The sequence below is a fragment of the Pieris napi genome, chromosome 3, assembly GCF_905475465.1.
Source record: "Pieris napi chromosome 3, ilPieNapi1.2, whole genome shotgun sequence".
Lineage (NCBI taxonomy): Eukaryota > Metazoa > Arthropoda > Insecta > Lepidoptera > Pieridae > Pieris > Pieris napi.
The window spans coordinates 13,496,621-13,517,469 of record NC_062236.1 but is presented as its reverse complement, the minus strand read 5'-3'; the positions used below and the strand labels follow the sequence as shown (position 1 = coordinate 13,517,469).

Genomic DNA, 20,849 nt, shown 5'->3' with positions numbered 1-20,849 from the left:
ACATTATAAGTCAAAGTCAATTCTTATATTATTTGTATCGAACATATAACATACTTTATTAAATTTATATCAACTACACTGTCTCACGCAAATAATAATTTATTAGATAGTACATTTTTTTCCAAAACTAATACACCAAGTCGCTTTTTAAAGCTTTTCTTTTAATTCTTTTGGTAATTTATTGTAAACCTTAATTGCCACACAAAAGGTGTTTTTCCTAAACACTTCCAGATTGATTTTCGGCACAGCCAATTTCTCCCCACGTCTACTTCTCACTTCGACTTCTACATTCGACTTAATTCATTCAATTTCTAAAATATAAATACATGGAAGAGATAAAATTTTGAGCTTCTTAAATAAAGGTACGCAACTATCGAGACAGTTTGCTCCACAAATTGCTCTAATACATTTCTTTTGAGCCTTAAATACCCTATTTACTTCGACTGAATTTCTCCAAATTATAATTCCATATCTAAGTATAGATGAAACATATGCATGATTAGCAGCTAATACCTAGTGACGACTAACACAAAACCCATTTTAATTTCTTCGACTCTTTTAACCACTTTTGTCGTTGTTGAAGATTGGTCCAGTATTTGGCCAACGACACCAGAAATCATTTCTTTTGTGTATATTGCAAACGGGCTAAATTGCGTACAAAGTCACTTGCACGTTATATTTGACCTATTCCAAAGGTAAATCTAAAAGTTGCACGAAGTAGTTTCTAATCGCAATGGAATGCATCGTCTATTGTTCCTTCGATGTTGCTCAGAAGACACAAGATTCGGCTCGAAGGATCATCACTTTTTTAGTGATATCTAAGAAAATTATTTCTGTTGTCAGCAAATAATAATTCAAGTTTATTTGTTCCTTTAGATTATTGGTGAGTCTGTTTCTACCTCTAGGTTCTTAAGTTGCTATCACTATTATCACACTGGTCAGATTGTATAGTATAAATTACTGTAATAAAAAAAATAAAAAATTAGAGGTAGCCTGTCTAGCACTAGTCCCAGGCCCTTTTATCAACTAGATAATTAATCGTTGACTTTATAGTAAGCCTTTTTACACAGCTTTTCTTTAATACATTTCTTAAATTTATTGAAAGGCAGAGATAAAAGAGCCTCTGGGATTTTATTAAAGAAGAGTATCTCTTTCCCCAAAAAAGAATAACTGACTTTAGATAGTCTGATACGGGGAAATTGCAGCCTGCGTTTGTTCCGTGTATTAGAAAAGAAAAGAAAAATAAAATAAAGAATAGAACGATCGATATTATGTAGGTCATATTCAATTCGAATGAAAGTCACCAACTCCATTTGAATAGATACCTGTAGACAAAGAACGTTAAATGACACACTATTGCCAGCTTCTTTACAATTTTCCTTTATACGCAACTAGCTGACCTGGCTAACTTCGTTCCGCCCTACAACCTTATAATATCGTTGTTTCTTTAATTTAACTTATTTTAGGATTTCATTAATGTTAAGTATTACATTAATACAACTTTTTTGCAAGTACAGAAATGTTTTATTGCTTGCCATTGCGGAAGAAGAATGGCAGTTTTACACATTAGGCATCTTCTCTCTAGCGTCAATATGGCGATACTGCATGTTAAGCACTTTCTGATATCCAACATCTTTTGTTCAGGATCAAAGCATGGTTATGCGTCTCCTGATTCACCTCAAGATCGGAATTTCTTGAACTGACACGAATTCGACGTAAAATGATGCGTAGTTTTGTCAACAGATGGCACCATATGGTTTTTGCATTCGTAAAATTAATTAATTTATTTATTGTTATTCGATAACTTATCCGATATTTTATTGCTTATTCTGCTATTCGGGACGGAAACAAATCCAACAAATCCAAAACCATGGCAATCGGTCCAGCCGTTCTCGAGTTATAAGTGTTATAACAAACACGACTTTCTTTTATATATATAGATATGCATTATGTATGTATCTCATATAGGGAATCTATGTATATGATTTTTTTTTTTTTAAAGACAATTCACACCTATTGACCTAGTCCCACGCTAAGCTGGTGAAGCTTGTGTTATGGGTACTAGGCAACGGATATACATACATATTATAGATAGATATACATATAAATACATATTTAAACACCCAAGACCTAAGAACAACACCAAATGCTCATCACATCGATGTTCGCCTCAGCCGGGGATCGAACCCGGGACCCATGGATTCGCAGTCAGGGGTACTAACCACTAGACCAATGAGTCGTCAAATTTAATTATTATTTTAGTCGTATTAACATTGTGCGTATGTTCTATTCTAGTAAACTTATCACTATTTTTGTATACATACATAATATTTTCATAAATATATTGCGAGGGAAAGGTAAGTATATTAATTTCCTTGAATTTATCTCTAAGAGATTCCCTACATTTTAAATTATAGATTGCACGAATAGCCATCTTCTGCAGGATGAAAATAGTTTCGACATCAGCAGCATGACCCCATAATAATAAGCCATAAGTCATTAAGCTATGAAAGTAACTAAAATAAACAAGTCTAGCTGTATCGACATCGGTTAGTGAGCGAATTTTTTTAACCGCGTAGGCTGCAGAACTAAGTCTCTTCGCCAATCCGTTAATATGAGGGGACCACTAACGTTTTGAATCCATGGTGATTCCGAGAAATACAGTTGTATCATCCAGATTCAATTCCTCATCGTTTATAATTCCATAACCCTTGCATTTTTTACACAAAATTTAATGCATTTTGTCTTTTTTGCATTAAGTAGAAGGTTATTCATACTAAACCAATGGACAATCGAAGATAGAGCATTGTTTACATCGTCAAAATTTGTTATTTGTCGTTTGATTTTAAAAATCAAGGACGTGTCATCAGCAAACAAAACTATCTGATGTTTTCTTTCTACCATGAAAGGTAGATCATTTATATAAACAAGAAAGAGGAAAGGGCCAAGAATTGAGCCCTGTGGTACCCCCATATCTACTTCTGACCCAGAGGACCTCTTACCATTCACTTCAACCTTCTGAGTTCTTCCGTGTAAATAGGAAGTCAGAAGATTCACTATATATCTATATAACTCAACACCGGCATCGGCTGTCGAGCGACCCTTGGTAAAACCGAACTGATTATTATGTAATAATTTGTTTACGTTAAAATGACTTACTAGTTGATTTAATATAATTTTACTTTTTTTTTATATTTTACTACAAATATGTAGTACGGAAATTGGTCTAAAGTTACTGGGGTCGGACATACTACCTGCTTTAAATAAAAGAATAACTTTACTATGTTTCATTAGATCGGGAAACTCGCCACTTTTAATACAATTGTTGAAAATTATAGCTAGATGGGGAGCAATTACATCAATTATGCTACTAATTATTTTTACAGAAATACCCCAAAGATCGGTAGTGCTCTTAATGTCTATTGTTCTAAATATCCTAACTATATCGTCGGCACCAATGCGTCGGAATGTAAAACTGACCTTGCACTCGTTTACATTATCTTTGATCAGCGATTCAGCGAGGGCGGGAGATGATTGAAGAGACTTAGTAGTCGAAATTGGAATGTCAGAAAAGTACTTATCAAAAACAATCGCTATCTCTTCATTAGATTTGATTTTAGTGTTATCGACACATAGTTCGATGTCTTGATTGCGATCCCTGACTCTTCCAGTTTCACTATCAATTATCTTCCAAGTCATTTTAGTTTTATTGGTACTATTTTTAATCTTGTTTTTGATATTTAAGGACTTGGCCGCGTAACAAACTTTCTTAAATAATTTCGAACATAAAGAATAAATTCTTCATTATGATTGTATGACTTTTCAGCGTAAAGGTCATACAACCGTTGTCTACTTTTATAAATTCCATCACTAAACGTTTTACACTGCGAATGAGAGACTTTCTTTGGGGTAAAGATGGTGTTGAACTCTTTATTAATACAATCACTTAGATTGTTGTATTGTGTATCAACGGTAGTACCTACCGGTAATAAAGGTAGGTGTTTACCTATATTATGTCTAAATCTCACCATTCGCTTTTTATTTACTGGAACAAACACACTGCTCTTATTTACTTGTTTCACCACTTTACATTTTAGCGTCACTAACTGTCCACAATGATCCGAGCTAAGATCAGTTGTAATTGAGGTTTGCATTGCCTCTGCATCTGTAAATACATTATCTATACACGTAGCAGTGGAGCTTGTAATTCTAGTGGGCTCAAGAAACAAGTTAACAAGATTGTAAGATTTTAATAACAGATATAATTTTTTTACTAATGGAGGTATTTTCTAATAAATTTATATTGAAGTCACCACATACAATAATATACTTATTGTTCTTAAAACTAACTTTACAATGGTAACGTTAAAGAAGATAAACAACTTTTAATAAAAACTGGGGGAATGCCATCTGGACCACAACCTTTACAAATATCTAAAGTCTTAATTTTGTTTTCAATTTCTTTTTCGGTAAATCTAACATTGCATAACGGTAAGACATTACATATTGTGGGATATTGAGATTCACAATTTATACTAATATCATTGCTACTGAAAACTGATTTAAAGTGCTCCGCAAATAAATTAGCTATTTCGCTAATTTGTGTGGCTTTTTCACCACCTCGATACATTTCTTGTGGTATTGTATATGAGTCTTTCCTTTTGTGTTTAATGAAGTTCCAAAAATGTTTAACATTTTTAGATTTATTGTTTTCAACATTACTAATATATGCTTTGTATTTATTGCTGATTAGTTTATCACAACGAGTACGAAGCAATTTAAATTCATACTCATCACGTGGGTTACCAAATTTTCTAAATTTTTTCCGAAGCTTATTTTTCTCTCTAAGCAGTCTAATGGTAGCTTTATCAAACCACGGCGGATAATTAGATTTTAAGATTTTTGTTCGAGGCACGTGAGCTGTAATGATCCTATCAATTTTGTTATAAAATGCTGCAACCATGTCATCTATGTTACCACTTACATTTAGTGCTCCTATCCAATCAATGTTATGCATGTGACTATTATTAATACTTTATGTAATATTTTTTTATTAATATTATTAATACTTAATGCAAGTATCACTACATTCTTTTAAGATGCTAAGCTGCTCAATAGAAGCAGTTGTCTGAAAAGCTAAATGTTTAGCAAATAAAAGTTTAGTAAATAAAAAGTAAGATAGCATAGTAGCTATCTGTTGTAAATAATAATTAGGTAGGCGGAACCTATCCTTTGTCAATACATACTTATTTTTAAAGTAGTGTATGTACCTAAGTCACAATTTAATTGTATATTGTTAGTAGTTAAAGTATTGTGCAATAGCATGTTTAACTTATATCTAATTTTATTTTCCTTTGGTGCACCTTTGATGTAAGGAAATGTATACAAGACAATATTCTCTACATTAAGTGATTTTAATTTATCAATAAATGACAACAATTCATTTTGTCCTACATTTCCCCTTCTCCCAAAAAGCAATATTAAAGTTGTGTTACTTGTGTAATTTCCACACAAGACTTTGTTGAAAATGGCTACAGGTTGGTTACAGGTTAATCGTTGAATATATACGATTTTGGTTAATCGTACGCGTCGTATGCGTTTATGTCGTTTTACCGGCTCCTGCACTTATAGGCGACTGGTCCGCCCTGTGGAAGGGAGACTCGCCGGGCGACGAGCCGCACGCGTGCGCCTTGCTGGCGAGCGTGCTCTGGAAGTTGGCGGCCTGCAAGAACCAGGCTCGAGGCCCCCCCGGCATCCTGTCTTACGGCTTGAGACACGCCGAGCACACCTTGCACGCCCTGGCCGACATCATACACGCGTTCCAACTCAACTCCGACCCGGAATGTGTGAGTACAGACCGACAGACATAATATAATTCATTGCATGTTTGTATTTTTTAGTCTAGTTTGTCTACCTAAACTAGAGTAAAGTAAAGTTTTACTTTGTTTAAGTTATTTTTCCCCTATGTTGTTTATATTTGTCATTGATGCACACGAATTACGAAGGCCACAGCCGAAGGTTTCAAAAAAACCAAATGTTTTAAACTAATTTATTTAAAAATAAAATTACAATTTAAACTATAATTAAAATACTGCTAAACAACCCGAAGTAAGGAAATTGAATGCACATAAAATATGGAAAGAATAAGGCTCGAAGAGGCACCAATTGCTGACACTATGCAACGTGAGGCTCGTGGAACTCTGTAAGTTGCGTGGTAGTATTCCATGGTATAGGGCTACGTAACACACGCACGTATCTTGTTTGCTATGTCATGTGTTCTCTGTAAGTGTTTGTATGTGTTTCGTTAGTGTGCATTTAAAAATAAAATAATAATCTCAGGTCGAATTCGGCAATCAAATCTATCTGTCGCTCCTCCTCGCCGAAGACCAGAACATCAGCTTCGGCGCGAAGACGGCTCTCGTGCGAGTGCTGCGACCTCGGGTGAGGAGGCGACGCGTCTACATTCCGTCTCCGCCGAACACGCCGGGTGAGTGCCGACCGCCGCCCGTCTCCGGACGAACGGAGAACTCGGTCCGTATTCGGCAATGCGTCACCGTCGTCTCCCCAGGAGCCGGCTCGTCGGCGAACGCCGCTCGCGCGAGCGGCTCGGCGGCCGAGGTCGCGGCCTCGGAGCCCGAGCTCGGCGCGCGGCGGGAGCCTCGATACGTGGACGTCGACGACTCGCTCGAACCGATGGTGCTGCTGGCGCCCGACGGAGGTGCGTCTCTCGCTCTATCGCGTGGAAGCCGACGTTCCGACCCGAATGACGAGCCTTCGCTTCGGCAGGTCTCGAGGCGCTGCTGGACATTCCGGCCGACGCGGACGACGAGACGATGGTGGAACTGGCCATCGCGCTGTCGCTGCAGGAGCAGGAGCAGCCGCGGAGGCGGCGGCCGCACACGCCCACGGCGCCGCCGCCGCCCGCGCCCGGCTTCAGCGACGCCAACGCCTCGCCTAACGGGTGAGAGACCGTCTCCCGCGTCGCCGGGCAGCTTTCGATCTGTCGTCGATCGGCCGATCTACATTAAACGAGTAAATAAATTTCCGCAGCTCGGACGACGAAGGCAGCACGGCGGCGACGGACGGCAGCACCCTGCGGACGTCGCCGGCCGAGGCCGCGGGGTCGGCCGGCGAGGAGAGCGGGGGTTCCGGCGCCGACAGCATCGGCGGAGTGTCCGGCCGCAGCAGCGTATACGGTGAGCGAGGAGTCCCCGTAGAGAGCGAGCCGGGGCGTTCGTGCGAGGCGTTCTAAGTCTGTCTCGCTCCCCAGCCGGGCCTTCGACTTCGTCGTCGCAGCCGGTGGCGTCCACGTCCCGCGGCCCCGAAGCGGAGAGCGAGACGCGCAAGCTGCACGCGCTGCGCCTGTCTCTGCTGTCCGCCGCGCTGGACGCCCTGCCGACCCTCAGGAACTTACCGGGAGAGAGAGCCATTCCGTTCGTCCAAGTGAGTCGCTTTACGATTAACATTTTAAAACGCGACGGCCCCTTTCAAACCGGCCTATCCTCAGGTGGTGCTGATGCTCGCCGGCGACTTGGATTCTAGCGTCGAAGGAGACAGAGCGCTCCTGGATCTCCTGCTGGAGGTTCTGATCGGCGAGCTCGACATTCAGAGCGAGGAGCCCTCCGGCGAAGATCGCGACGCTCGACGAGACTTCCAGTCGGCCATCGCCAGGTTGGAAACGCCGGTCTCGGAACCGGCCTCCGCCGACGACGGCGCCCCGCCCGTCTACGAGAGGACCAATCGCAGAGAGCTGCAGCTCGTCATAATGAGACTGCTGAGTGAGTGACTTCCGATCGATCAGTAATCGCGGCAGTGTTCGGGCGCGTAGTAACGTGTGCTTCGTATCCAGGCGTGCTCATGAGCCGGTGGAAGACCTGCGGGTCCCGCGAGCACGCGCCCAGCGCGTCGTGCGCGGCCCACGTGTCGCGATTGGCCGCGGCCGCCTTCGTGCGCGCCGGCGCCCCCGGCCACTGCTACGGCGTGCTGGCCGCGCTGCTGCCCTACTGGCGGCAGAAGAACAACAGCAGTGAGTTCACGGTTTTCTTTGACGATCTCTGTCGCCGTTACGTTCCGAAATGATAGCCCGTTTCGGTTTAGACGCGGCCGCCTCGACTCCTACGCGACAGCTTCTCAAACCTCAACCGCCGCAGCCGCTGCCCGACATGCAGCCGTTCTTCGTCAAGGAGTACGTCAAGAGTGAGTCGATTTTCACGCTCGAATCTCATTCTAACATCGCCGATGAAAACGAACTTTTTCATTTCGACAGGTCACGTGCTGGACGTATTCGATAACTACCCGCAGCTTTTGATGGAAATGGCGGTTCGTCTTCCGTACCAGATCCACAAGCACTGCGATTCCTCGCATTTCGATTCTCGCTGGCGCACTCTTCTCTGCGAGTACATGATGAATCCTCAGACGCCGCTCAGGTAGATCGATCGAGACCGGGATCTCTTTACTTTTTACTTTTACTCATTCGATGGTGAAATCCCAGGAAACAAGTCCGCAAGCTCCTGCTGCTCCTGTGCGACACTCGAGAGCGCTACCGTCAGATACGCGACGTGCACGCGCTCGACACGCACCTGAACGCCGCGCGGGCGCTGCTGGCCACGGACCCCGCCTACGACAAGCTGGTTCGGCTCATGGAGCATCTCAAGGCGTGCGTGGAGATCGTGACCCCTCGAACCGGCAACTGGCAGCACGCGTGCCGCTCGGAGCGGCGCGAGACCCTGCCGTGGCTGCTGGGCGCGGCCAGACGCCTGCACCCGCACGTGGCTCCCACCGTGCTGCAGCTGCTGCAGGCGGCGCTGTGCCCGCCCGGCGCCCAGCCCGCGAACGCCGCCCAACCGGCCCAGGCCGGCGCCAAGGACGCCAAGGCGCAGCCCGAGTGGCCTAAGCGCGAGCGCAGCGCCGACAGCGACGGCTACGTGTCGGACGCCTCCAAGTTCCAAGAGCAGAGAGTGCCCGACCTCGTGGCCCAGATACACAAACAGGTATTCGCCTTCGGCCGGGCCCGGGCGACGAGGCCGCCGTTCGGAAGGTGCTCATTCGGGTGTATTTCCAGGTGTCTCAGGAAGAATTGAAACTTTTCGTGAAGGCCTTCCTTCTGGAGACCAATTCGACCGCGGTTCGTTGGCAAGCGCACGCGCTGCTATTGGCCATTTACAAGTGAGTCGAAGTAAATATATATTCGATGGATTCGATGCGATTGAATGTCGAAACGTCACGCGACTTCGTTTGCAGCAACTCGTCTCCGAACAAACAAGCGTCTCTGGTGGCGCTGCTCTGGAGTCTGTGGCCCACGCTGCCGCAGTACGGACGCAAGGCGGCGCAATTCGTCGACCTGCTCGGCTACTTCACGCTCAAGACCTCGAAGGTCGACGGCTCGGTGAGTTCAGGGTTTGCGACGGGTTGATTGAACGAAACACGCTTTCCGTTTCCGTCCACTAATACTTGACTCCGACAGGAGTACATCGACAGCGCGGTGGACCTCCTGCGCAACCAGAACCGTCTGTTGACGTCCCACGGGAACTCGGCTCTGTACGCGTCTCTGGGAGCGTACGTGGAGCTCGAGGGCTACTACCTGGAGTCGGAGCCCTGTCTCGTGTGCAACAACCCGGAGGTGCCCATGGCCACCATCAAGCTGCCCACGATAAAGGTCTGTCGCGTCTCACGCTCTCGCCCGATTCGCGCGACGGCCTCCGAGGACTCATCGCCCCGACCGTCCGCAGATCGACTCCAAGTTCACGACCACGACGCAGATCGTGAAGCTGGTGAGCAGCCATACGATCAGCCGCATCAGCCTGCGCGTCGGAGACATCAAGCGCAGCAAGATGGTGCGCGGCATCAACTTCTACTACAACAACCGCACCGTGCAGGCCGTGCAGGAGCTCAAGAACAAACCCGGTCGGTGCCCGCGCCTCCTTCTTCCTCCCTTCTCCTCCTCGCGCGGGGCGACATCTCACGGTCTCTTCTTCGCTTTTCAGGCATGTGGCATAAGGCCAAGCGCGTCCAGCTGCAATCCGGACAGACCGAAGTGCGGGTGGACTTCCCGCTGCCGATAGTCGCCTGCAACCTCATGATGGAGTACGCCGACTTCTACGAGAACCAGCAGGCCACCGGTTCGTGCGAACCCTTTTAAAGTGTAAACCTCACCGAATGCCCGAATGTTAAACGCGCCCGTCTGCTCGCAGGGGAATCTCTTCAGTGCCCTCGCTGCTCGCAGTCGGTGCCCGCGAATCCCGGGGTGTGCGCTAATTGCGGCGAAAACGTCTTCCAATGTCACAAGTGCCGGTAAGTTGTCTGTTTCGCCTTCCCCTCTCTTTGACTCCGCGCGAGGTTGAGTACAATACGTCCCCTACGTATAGAGTTTTCATTTTTAGTTCAGTCTTGGATCGTCCTAGTTCCTTCCAGTGTCATTAACAAATTGGTTAAGTTATTTTCACAACATGTTTATTGTTTATTAAACTAAATGAAGGTAGAACCTATATAAGTCGTTGCAATTGGTTACACCATAGTCTTGTGAACTGAACTGACCAATCTTAGGGCCTGAAGTTAGAGATTTTGAATAGCCTAATTTTATTATTGAAGTTGTACTTCTTTAGGCGCGTTATGAAAAATTGATGAGAGTGAAATTTTACGATTGCGCGCGCACCTATGACACAAAATTGGCAGTGTGATATAGCGTGCGCGAGCGAGATGGGAATAAGACAAACTACAAGTAAAAAGAAATAGAATATGCGTGAAGCTAACTTCACGCATATTCTAGCTTAGCAGCTTAACAAGAATTTTGAATGACCATGACAATTGACATCTGACAATGACATTTACCTTTTAAACAAATATAGGAGTTTTAATTATTGTTTAAAATTAATAATTATATACCTAGTTATTTTCATTATACAAAATATTTGTGAAATAATATAAAATATTTGTGAAAAAACTGTGCTAACCTTCCTGAGTGCTTCAATACAATTGAGGTTAACTATCCGTATGTATTATCGAGTATTATTGTTGATTAAAACTGAAACATGAACCATTATTCATTGCTTTTGTTTATTGCGTTTGTTACAGCAACTTTTTAGAAATATTCTACGGCCCTATATATCAATAATTGAGAACAAAGATTTAAGCACGAATACTAATAAGGAGAAAATGAAGGCTTGGAGCGATATAACAGAGAAGTAAACATTTTAATAAGTACCTGCATCTCAAAAAAATGACCACATTATTTAATCAAAATATCAGATTTAATCTAGCAAATATAAGGACAAGAGACAAAAAACAATTGATGAATCAGTGGAAGTGCACTAAATTGAATACAAAAAAAGAGTTGTCATCTTATCGCCGTGAAACATCAAAAACTGGAGGTGGAACAAAGCCACCATCACCTTCTCGAGACACAATGGTTTGAAGTAGATTTCAATGAATTTGATTGTGATGGTGTCGAGGTAGGAATGTTAATTATAAATATGATGTATGGTGATGTTCAAGGTTCAACCTTTCAAGCATAGGCATATGCTTACAACATTACTTTATTCCCCTACAGGGTAGTTAGAGATATTGTAATACCTCAAAACATCCATGTTGCACTTGTAGTACCGAAACTCTGTCCAGCCAGAAGTGAGCCCATTCCCACTTATAATGGACAGTGGGTATAATACACCTTAATACCTGAGTGCGAACCACTCACCATGATACTTAAATTAATAGATGTTATTTATATATTTCAGGTTATTACAAATAAAATCATTTTGGAAACAATTGATATCCCAAAAGCAAATAAAGCCAACAATGACAAGGTAAGAAATCAGTTTTGACATAACTTGAATACTAAAAAAGCCAAACAAAGGTGTGCACAACAGTGACAACATAACTTAACAATTTCATTATTTTGTAGGATTAAAGAAAGGTTAAAGAAAATCATGTCGAACTGAACAACAAGAATCCCCAAACAACTCCAAAGAAACCTACAAGGAAGACACCGGTATTATATTTAAATTATCTCTATCTCTAAATAGAATAAAAGAAAGTTGCTATCCAGGTCTGTAGCATGTGCTACAAATTATATTATTAACACATTTATATAATTATATTAATATAAATGTGTTAAAAAATTTATAATATGAATTATAAAAATTTTTAAGTTTTGCATGGACAGAGCTTAAATTAATATTCTCTTATTTGTTGCAGAAAGCAAGTAGTTTTGGAGGAGCCTCGTAGATGCACAACCAAGTAATGATTAATTTAAAATTACAAACCGAAATTCTGATGAAGACATTAGAGTCACTTAAAAATAAATAGTATAATGAAATAAAAATGTTTTAAAGATAAATAGTGTTTTATTTGTTTAATGTAAGAGAATAATAATAAATATTTATTTAATTAATTTTTCAAATGTAAACTGAACTTTATTGACTTTAATGACTCCTTTTCCAGTCTTTGATTATTTAATTGTAATTAATTATTTGCATGCAATCAAAAACTATTTTTAATAATGCCAAAGAAGTATAACTTCTTACGCGCGTACATAAGTACACGCACCCTTTTTTTTTATATTCAGGGGATAAATATTCAACACGGGGCCTGTATAACATTGGAATTTTGAAGTGAAACTTCTTTAGAATCGTTGTGATTTCAAACCGGAAGCAACGGAAAAAGAGACAGACACATAAATTAATAGGATTTGGCGTGGGAGAGAGTGAGAAAGCGACAGTAAAAAGAGACAGACACATAAATTAATAGGATTTGGCGTGGGAGAGAGTGAGAAAGCGACAGTAAAAAGAGACAGACACATAAATTAATAGGATTTGGCGTGGGAGAGAATGAGATAGGAGGCATTATACAGTGTATAACTCTAAATTAGTAAGATGTCAGCGTGGTGTGTTTTTATTTAACTGTGTGTTTGTGAGTATTTTTATATCTTGTTGAAGTGAAACTTCTTTAGAATCGTTGTGATTTCAAACCGGATGCAACGGAAAAAGCGACAGTAAAAAGAGACAGACGCATAAATTCGTAGGATTTAGCGTGTGAGAGAATGAGATGGGAAGAATTGTGCAGTGTATAAACTTTAAATTGGCGTGTATTTGATCATTTTCTGAATTTAAAAAACATAGATGTGCAAAAAATTTAATAAGTAATAATCATCGAATTTCAAACTTCCATTATTTTAGTTTTTATCAAATTAAAGATTGATAGTCCTACATTTAGTTAGTGAAAAAAGTATAATTTACATATTATTATAAAAACTTTGTTTTTGTTGGTTTCACTTCTACCACGTGTGAATTGCACACATGAGTTTTTTATTAATATATATATTTCACAGGGAAGGTCTCTTTAAATACTTCACAGGCGTCAAAAATTTCGTTATACTTAAGATCAATAAGTTTAGTTACATTGATATTCCGTGTAAAGGACGTTTAGATTGTGTTTATATTTTGATTCAACACTACACACATTTGAGGTACCTGGCTGAATCTTATCAATGTTTTTCATTCAATTATCATTATTTATAGCAGCAATTGTTAATTGGCCACAATTTTTGAAAAGAAAAAGCTACTTCTATACAACTTGAACCGAAGTTGGGAATTATTTCTTGAAATTAAAAGCATTTTGAAATATTTCAGGGCAATAAACTACGACGAAAAGGATCCGTTCCTGTGTCACGCGTGCGGCTTCTGCAAGTACGCCAAGTTCGATTACACTCTGATCGCCAGACCCTGCTGCGTCGTCGATTCCATCGAAAACGACGAGGAACGGAAGAAGACCGTGCAGACGATCGGCACTCTGCTGGACAAGGCCGACCGCGTCTACCGCCAGCTGATCGCCAACAAGCCCCACTTGGAGGTGAGTCGCCGCTTCCTCGAACCGTGCGAAGACAGGAATCCCAGAAAGAACCTTCCCTCTGCTCCGCAGTCGCTCGTGCACAAGATAAGCGAGCACCGCGTGGACGGTCGGCCGGACGAGAACAGCAACACGGCGACCGCGGCCCCGGGAGGGGGTCAGGTCAACCGCGTCATCCAGGCGCTCGCGCACAAGTACTGCGTCGAGAGCAAGGGGCACTTCGAGGACCTCTCCAAGATCATCCAGAAGGTGCTGGCCTGCAGGTGAGGCGTCGCGCCGGCGCTCCTCGACCGCCCGTCGCCTCTCGTCACGCTTATCGCGTTCTTCTTCTCTCGCAGGAAAGAATTGGTCGCCTACGACAAAGCTCAGAGCGACCGACAAAACGGCGAGGCGTCGCCCGCGTACTCCGTGCTCGCGCAGAACTACGACGGCGACCTCGCCAAGGGTAAGCCCCCGCTCGGCCCGCACCCGAGTACGCCGGCCCCGTGTCTGACGCCGTCCCCGTTCGCAGAGAGCGGCGGCTCGTGCTACGGGTGCTCGCTGTGTACGGCGGAGCACTGCCTGACCCTGCTGCGGGCCCTGGCGTCGCAGCCGGACAAGAGAGCCGCGCTGTGCGGCGCCGGCCTCGTGCACGAGCTCGTGCATCACAATCTGCACCGCGGCACGCCGCAGGTACCGGGCGTACGTTCCGTTCGTCCTTCCGTCGAACGACCGATTCCGTCGGATAACACGCGCCTCTCGCCCTCCACAGAGCCAGGAAGAGGTGCGCGCCCTGATCTGCCTGGTGACTCGAGACAACTTGGCGGCCACGGAACGCCTGTGCACTCTGCTGACGCAGCGCATCACTCTGTCGCTCGTGGGGCACGCCGCCTCGCAGGATCACAACAACTCCGTAAGGAATTTCCACCGCTCGCGCCTTCGCATCGGACGCCCGATCGTCCGTCTCGCGGGACGACTTGACTCTTCTCTTTCCCTCGTCAGGTGCGGCCCCTGGTTCTCCTCCTGGGATCGCTGGTCAAAGTCCAGGACTCGATCGAATGTTGGGAGGTGAGGCTGCGATGCGTCGTGAAGCTGTGGGTCTGGTGAGTCGTAAATTCGATTTCGTCCAACTCTATCCGTCGCGGGTCACGTTTATTAATATCGATCGACACTCGAGCAGGTGCTGCCCGAAAGTGAGCGAAGTGGCGGGGATCCCGCCGGCCGCCCACTACATCCTCAAGGACGAGGCGTTGGCCGACATGCCCGGCATCAACACCTCCTCGCCCAACTGTGAGTGTTTGAGTGTCGCGTCTCCGCAGACGTCGCTCGCCCGTCGCGCGACACGTGTCTAACCGCGTTCGCTTCTCTCTCTCTCTCTCGCCAGCTCACCAATTCGCCCTTCAACAAGTGGCCCTGCCTTGTCTCCGCTACATGCAAGAGCTGATGGCTCCGCTCGCCGCCGCGCCGTCCGCCGCCCCGTCCGCCGCGGCCTCCGCGACGGACGATCGAGTCGAGGAAGTCAAGGTACGCGTCGTCGAATCGTGTCGTGTACGCGGTCGCCGGACGACCGTAACGCCGGACGCGTGTCCGCAGGAGGGAGACGAGCCGCCGAATCGGACGGGCGACCTCGTCGTCGACCTGGCGGCGTGGCTGGCCGGCCGAGTGTCGCGGAGGGAGTGGCGCAGCCTGGCCGCCCCGGAGGCCGCGCCGCCCGCCGACTGCGAGCTGCCGCCGAGGGACCTGCGCCTGGCGCGCGAGTGCGTCGGCCGGTGGAGGCGCCGGGTGCTGCTCGGCCGCGGCATGCGGCGCGTCAGCCTGTCGGACGGCGGCTGGCTGCGGCCCGTCATGTTCGACCCCAGCTCCCGCATCGCGAGGGACACGGCCTGCCGAGTCGTCGCCTCGCTGTGCGACTCCTACGAGCGGACCAAGGCGGTGAGTTCCCCTCGCCGCGGCGAGCGCGACCCTCGAGGCGGAACCGCCCGGCTAATTGTCGTTTCGTCGTAGGTGCTGATACTGTTGACGAGCTTCCTGCCCGAGGTGGGCGCGGCCGGGGAGGCGAGCGAGCAGTTCCTTCAGCTGTATCAGCGTACGTTCGTGGCTTTCGCGTACTCGCGGTCGGGTTTGTGGGATCGCGTGTTATCGTAATTTCCCTTCGTGAATTCATCAGGTCTAGCCGCGAAGAGCCCGTGGAAGCAATTCCTGGCGCTGCGGGGCGTGCTGCAGCAGATAGCGGATCTCATGACTGACGAGATCGAGCAGCTGCACCGCCTCGAGGAGACCACGCTCACCTCGGACCTGGCTCAAGGTATATTTTCCGTCGTCGGTTGTGGTCGGTCAGATTAAATACTTCATTTATATGAATTAAATATACAAAAAAAATTATTTTTAAATATTGAATCATCGTTTAGGATACGCTCTTCAGCGTCTCACGGAGTTGTTGGCGATGTTCCTGGAGGAGCCGGGGGCGCGGAGGGCGTACAAAGGCCGGCTGGTGGGAGCCGTCCTCGGGGGCTACCTCTCTCTGCGTAGGCTGGTGGTACAGAGGACCCGCCTCACGGACGACACGCAGGAGAAGCTGCTGGAGCTGCTCGAGGAGATGACCACCGGTAGGTCGCTCGTCGCTTTCGCCTCGCGCCTCCACAGCTCGGGTTTTGATTTGTATCGGTCCGCCAGGCACCGAAGCGGAGACGGCCGAGTTCATGGCGGTGTGCATAGAGACCGTGCAGAAGTACCCGCTGCACGACTACCGCACTCCGGTGTTCATCTTCGAACGGCTCTGCTCCATCATCTACCCGGAAGAAAACGACGTCGGCGAATTCTTCCTCTCTCTGGAGAAGGATCCGCAGCAGGAGGACTTCTTGCAGGTCGGTTCCTCCTGTTTCCGTCTATTGGCTTTTCCGATTAAACGGCAGTCGGTCGGTCCCTTTTCACGGCAAGGCTCGTTTCAGGGCCGCATGTTGGGCAACCCGTACTCGTCGGGAGAGCCGGGAATGGGGCCCCTGATGCGCGACGTCAAAAACAAGATCTGCACGGACTGCGAGCTCGTGGCTCTGCTGGAAGACGACAACGGCATGGAGTTGCTCGTCTGCAATAAGATCATGTCCCTGGACTTGCCCGTCAAGGATGTCTACAAGAAGGTCCGTATTTTTTTACAAATATTAAGTTCAGGGTTCACTGCCGAATTTTGTGATAGATTTATAAATTATATATTCAATTCACTAGTAAACTGTTAAAGTAATATTTAAAGCTTAATCACTAGGTGTATGGCTTTTAAATAAATAGGATTTAAGAAAATGTATATGGTTGAAGGTGTGGTGCACGTTGGGAGAGAGTCTGGAGGCGATGCGCGTCGTGTACCGGATGAGAGGCCTTCTCGGAGACGCCACCGAAGAGTTCGTGGAGACGCTCAGCCAGACCAACGCCGAAGCCGTCGACGACGAGCAGACGTACCGCATGGCCAACGTGCTGGCGGACTGCGGTCGGTACCGGGCACCCTCCTCCTCTCGCTTCGTCTCTTCGGCGGACGTAGTAAGCGTCTTCTCTTTCCCTTCAGGCGGCCTGGAGGCGATGCTGCGGCGTTTGGCGGCGATTCAGCGAGTGGGCGCCGCGCGAGCCCTCGTGTCGACCCTGCTGCGCCTGCTGAGCCTGTGCGTGCGCGTGCGCCGCTGCGTGCGCGTGCTGACGAGCACGGAAACGCGCGCCCTGCCCGTCCTCTTGCACGCGCTCACGCTCGCCGCCGCCGAGGAGAAGGACATGCCCAGGGCCGAGCTCGTGCATCAACTGCTCGAGGTGACGCCCCGCGAAAACTTCGATCGAACGGGGTCCCATCGGCGTGGATCTTTAGATCGTGGAATTCTCTCCTTTCAGATAATGGAGCGCATACTCACCGTGGCGGCCAGCGAGAGCTTGGAGTCTTTCCTGCAATTCTCGCTCACGTTCGGCGGCCCGGAGCACGTGCAGGCCCTGCTCAACTGCACCGAACTGACGGGTGACTCTTCTCATAGAATAATCCTCGTCGACTCGTTCGGAGTAGGAGTTCGGTTCATAACGAAATGAAATCTGCAGCGATCCGCAACAACTCCGTGTCTCTCGGCCACCTGATGCGCGTTTTGGCCGCGTTGGTCTACGGCAACGACCTGAAGATGGCGATGCTGGTGGAGCACTTCAAGCCGGCGCTGGAGTTCGAGCGCCTCGACGCCGAGCAGTGGGGCGAGCGCGAGTTCCGCATCGAGCTGTTCTGCGCGCTCTGCGCCAACATCGAGAGGAACAGCGTCGGAGGCACGCTCAAAGACTACCTGATCTCGCTCGGCGTCGTCCGCGACGCCTTGGACTACATAGTGGTGAGTCTCCGACTCGGGCTTTAGCGCCTTCGGTCTCCCTCGAATAGACGCTCACGAACGCTCTCCGTCCGCCCAGAGACACGCGCCGTGCGTGAAGCCGACGCTGGTCTGCACCGACTCCGACGAGCTGAAGGAGTTCATAAGCCGGCCGGCTCTGAAGTTCATCCTGAGGTTCCTCACCGGCCTGGCTTCCGACCACGAACCGACTCAGGTGAGATTCCGTTCCGCCCGACGCCTCGCGGTCGAGAGCCGACGACGTCTAATTCCCGATCGCCGCAGATGCTGGTGTGCGAGAAGGCGATCCCGATAGTGCATCGGCTCGAGCAGGTGTCCTCCGGGGAACACGTGGGCTCCCTGGCCGAGAACCTTCTCGAGGCGCTCCGGTCGCAGCCGCAGTGCGCCGACAGGGTGCGGCAAGTGCGGGAGTTCACCAGACAGGTACCGAGATAGGTCGAGAGATCTCGCCGATCGTGACCCTCTCCAACCGTTCTCGTCTAAAACGCTCCGCCCGTTGGCCGTCGACAGGAGAAGAAGCGCCTCGCGATGGCCGTGCGCGAGCGGCAGCTGGGCGCGCTGGGCATGCGCAGCAACGAACGAGGGCAGGTGACGGCGCAGTGCTCGCTCACGCAGCAGGTTGCCGACCTGGCCGAGGAGGCCGGCGCCGTGTGCTGCATTTGCCGCGAGGGATACAAGTACCAGCCCACGAAGGTCTGCCCGAGCCCTTCGCCGCTCCCGCGGAACCCCGTCGCCCGGATGACGAGCGTCTCGCGTTTCAGGTGCTGGGCGTCTACACTTACACGAAGCGCTGCCCCGTGGAGGAGGCGGAGGCGCGCCCGCGCAAGACCCTCGGCTTCACGACGGTCTCGCACTATAACGTCGTCCACGTCGAGTGCCACATGGCCGCCGTGAGGCTGCAGCGCGCCAGGGACGAGTGGGAGAGCGCCGCCCTGCAGAACGCCAGCACTCGCTGCAACGGCCTGCTGCCGCTGTGGGGACCCAACGTGCCCGAGTCGGCCTTCGCCAGCTGCCTCGCCCGACACACCACCTACCTGCAGGTCGGTCTCCGTCGGACCCCTCGCGACTCTTCGTCCACCCCCGCTTCTCTTGACCGTGAACCTCTGCGCAGGAGTGCACGGGCCACCGCGACATCGGCTACCAGTGCACGGTGCACGACCTGAAGCTGCTCGCGTGGCGCTTCGCCCGCGGCCGCACTTTCCACGACGACACGGGCGGCGGAGGCCCGCTCTCCAATATGCAGCTGCTGCCGGCGATGCTGCACATGGCCCTCTACGTCATGAACACGTGAGCCTCTCGACCGACGTCGCCTCGACGGTCCCCGGATAGTCTCTAACGGCGCGCTTCTCCGCAGCACCCGCATGGCGGCTCGCGAGGCCAACGCCGTGAACGAGTTCCTGTCCTGGGCGCCGGCCAAGCGCCTCGAGTCGGCCCACGAGGCGGACGGCGCCCTCTACTACGCGACGCTCGCGCTGCTGGTCCTGCCGCCCGCCGAGTGGCGGCGCAACCGCGCGGAGGTGCTGCGGCGGTTGCTGATCACGGGGCAGGCGCGCTGCGTGTCGAGCGGCGTGCCCCTGCACGCGCTGTCGCCCGAGCAGCGCGTCCCGAGGCCCTGGGCCGACCTCGCGGCCTACGCCGTGTTCGCCGCCCTCGTCGACCAGCTGTACGGGGTCATGTTCAAGGTGAGACCCTCTCCGCGTTCGGCGCGGCCGTCGCCTGCGGTCCGTTGACGCGCCCGTCGCTTTGCAGAACGTGTCGGCGGCCTCCGCGGAGCAGTGGCCCGTGAAGCTGGCGGAGTACATCCGCGTGAGCGACGAGGCCAACGCGAAGGCGGCCGAGCGCATCGTGGCGACGCTGACCGACGAGCTGCTGCCCTGCACCTCCTTCGCCGAGTTCTGCGACGCGGCCGGCTTCCTCGAGGACTTCCCCGACCCCGACGCGTTTCTCTCGACCGTCTTCGAAGACCTCTGAACCCTTCCCCGACCTAAATTGTCCGCGTGTTTATATTGTATTCGGTTTTTCATAATATAATGTTTAGCTTTCGACGAGTGTTTCATTCACTGATTCCTTCTGATTCTTTCAATTATTGACAGTTGACATTGCAGGTTAATTGAAAGAGCAAATTTGTCAGGTCGTTCGACGATGACCTGGCGCAATTTGAGGCGTAGGATGCGAAGCAGATCCATTTAATGAGAGTCTCCATGTCTTCAGGCGTAACATGCTGCAGCCAAAGTTGATCTGTTGATCCGTGACCAATAGTGATAATTGCAAAGTAGAAAATTATTAGTTTTTTTTTATATTTGTAAAATGCACGTTTGTATTGTCTGTAATCTTTTGTTTAAGTTATTTTTTCTTTATCTTTGTAATGTTTCCCTCTAAATGTAATTTATTTCTTTTAGTCTGGTTGGCAATGTATTAAATAGTTGTGCGCCTTGATACATAATATTAAGTTTTCCGTAATTAGTCCTCGGTTGTATTAAAGATAATGTATCAATATTTCTTAATTAATATTTTGTATCTGATTTTTGTGTAAAGGATAGATTTATATGAATTAATTTGTTAATAATTTTGTATTTTAAAATTAAACGTATGTCTGGTTTATACTCATAAATTTGGTATCTCTGCAAGTTTTTCAGTAGGAGTCAAATAATCATAATAGAATAATGTCTTCAATAA

General features: G+C 48.2%; 1 protein-coding gene across 1 annotated transcript in view; it reads left to right on the top strand.

The window, feature by feature from the left end:
- LOC125063439 (E3 ubiquitin-protein ligase UBR4) overlaps nucleotides 1-20,216 on the top strand; it is a 37,461-nt gene extending 17,245 nt beyond the window's left edge. The window contains exons 47-87 of the mRNA XM_047669868.1: nucleotides 5,632-5,846; nucleotides 6,340-6,487; nucleotides 6,569-6,718; nucleotides 6,787-6,961; nucleotides 7,051-7,196; nucleotides 7,271-7,443; nucleotides 7,508-7,778; nucleotides 7,850-8,026; nucleotides 8,098-8,196; nucleotides 8,267-8,426; nucleotides 8,492-8,990; nucleotides 9,062-9,165; nucleotides 9,241-9,385; nucleotides 9,464-9,655; nucleotides 9,729-9,903; nucleotides 9,984-10,118; nucleotides 10,191-10,290; nucleotides 13,623-13,842; nucleotides 13,912-14,102; nucleotides 14,178-14,284; nucleotides 14,351-14,511; nucleotides 14,591-14,731; nucleotides 14,821-14,921; nucleotides 14,999-15,108; nucleotides 15,203-15,750; nucleotides 15,823-15,904; nucleotides 15,986-16,123; nucleotides 16,227-16,424; nucleotides 16,492-16,682; nucleotides 16,767-16,955; nucleotides 17,128-17,296; nucleotides 17,372-17,607; nucleotides 17,686-17,806; nucleotides 17,884-18,158; nucleotides 18,235-18,369; nucleotides 18,438-18,596; nucleotides 18,684-18,866; nucleotides 18,935-19,213; nucleotides 19,285-19,460; nucleotides 19,528-19,855; nucleotides 19,923-20,216. Of these exons, the coding sequence (XP_047525824.1) occupies nucleotides 5,632-5,846; nucleotides 6,340-6,487; nucleotides 6,569-6,718; nucleotides 6,787-6,961; nucleotides 7,051-7,196; nucleotides 7,271-7,443; nucleotides 7,508-7,778; nucleotides 7,850-8,026; nucleotides 8,098-8,196; nucleotides 8,267-8,426; nucleotides 8,492-8,990; nucleotides 9,062-9,165; nucleotides 9,241-9,385; nucleotides 9,464-9,655; nucleotides 9,729-9,903; nucleotides 9,984-10,118; nucleotides 10,191-10,290; nucleotides 13,623-13,842; nucleotides 13,912-14,102; nucleotides 14,178-14,284; nucleotides 14,351-14,511; nucleotides 14,591-14,731; nucleotides 14,821-14,921; nucleotides 14,999-15,108; nucleotides 15,203-15,750; nucleotides 15,823-15,904; nucleotides 15,986-16,123; nucleotides 16,227-16,424; nucleotides 16,492-16,682; nucleotides 16,767-16,955; nucleotides 17,128-17,296; nucleotides 17,372-17,607; nucleotides 17,686-17,806; nucleotides 17,884-18,158; nucleotides 18,235-18,369; nucleotides 18,438-18,596; nucleotides 18,684-18,866; nucleotides 18,935-19,213; nucleotides 19,285-19,460; nucleotides 19,528-19,855; nucleotides 19,923-20,144 (7,724 nt within the window). The 3' untranslated portion in view covers nucleotides 20,145-20,216. The remainder of the gene's footprint in view (nucleotides 1-5,631; nucleotides 5,847-6,339; nucleotides 6,488-6,568; nucleotides 6,719-6,786; nucleotides 6,962-7,050; nucleotides 7,197-7,270; nucleotides 7,444-7,507; nucleotides 7,779-7,849; nucleotides 8,027-8,097; nucleotides 8,197-8,266; nucleotides 8,427-8,491; nucleotides 8,991-9,061; nucleotides 9,166-9,240; nucleotides 9,386-9,463; nucleotides 9,656-9,728; nucleotides 9,904-9,983; nucleotides 10,119-10,190; nucleotides 10,291-13,622; nucleotides 13,843-13,911; nucleotides 14,103-14,177; nucleotides 14,285-14,350; nucleotides 14,512-14,590; nucleotides 14,732-14,820; nucleotides 14,922-14,998; nucleotides 15,109-15,202; nucleotides 15,751-15,822; nucleotides 15,905-15,985; nucleotides 16,124-16,226; nucleotides 16,425-16,491; nucleotides 16,683-16,766; nucleotides 16,956-17,127; nucleotides 17,297-17,371; nucleotides 17,608-17,685; nucleotides 17,807-17,883; nucleotides 18,159-18,234; nucleotides 18,370-18,437; nucleotides 18,597-18,683; nucleotides 18,867-18,934; nucleotides 19,214-19,284; nucleotides 19,461-19,527; nucleotides 19,856-19,922) is intronic.
- The last annotated feature ends 633 nt before the right edge of the window (nucleotides 20,217-20,849 follow it).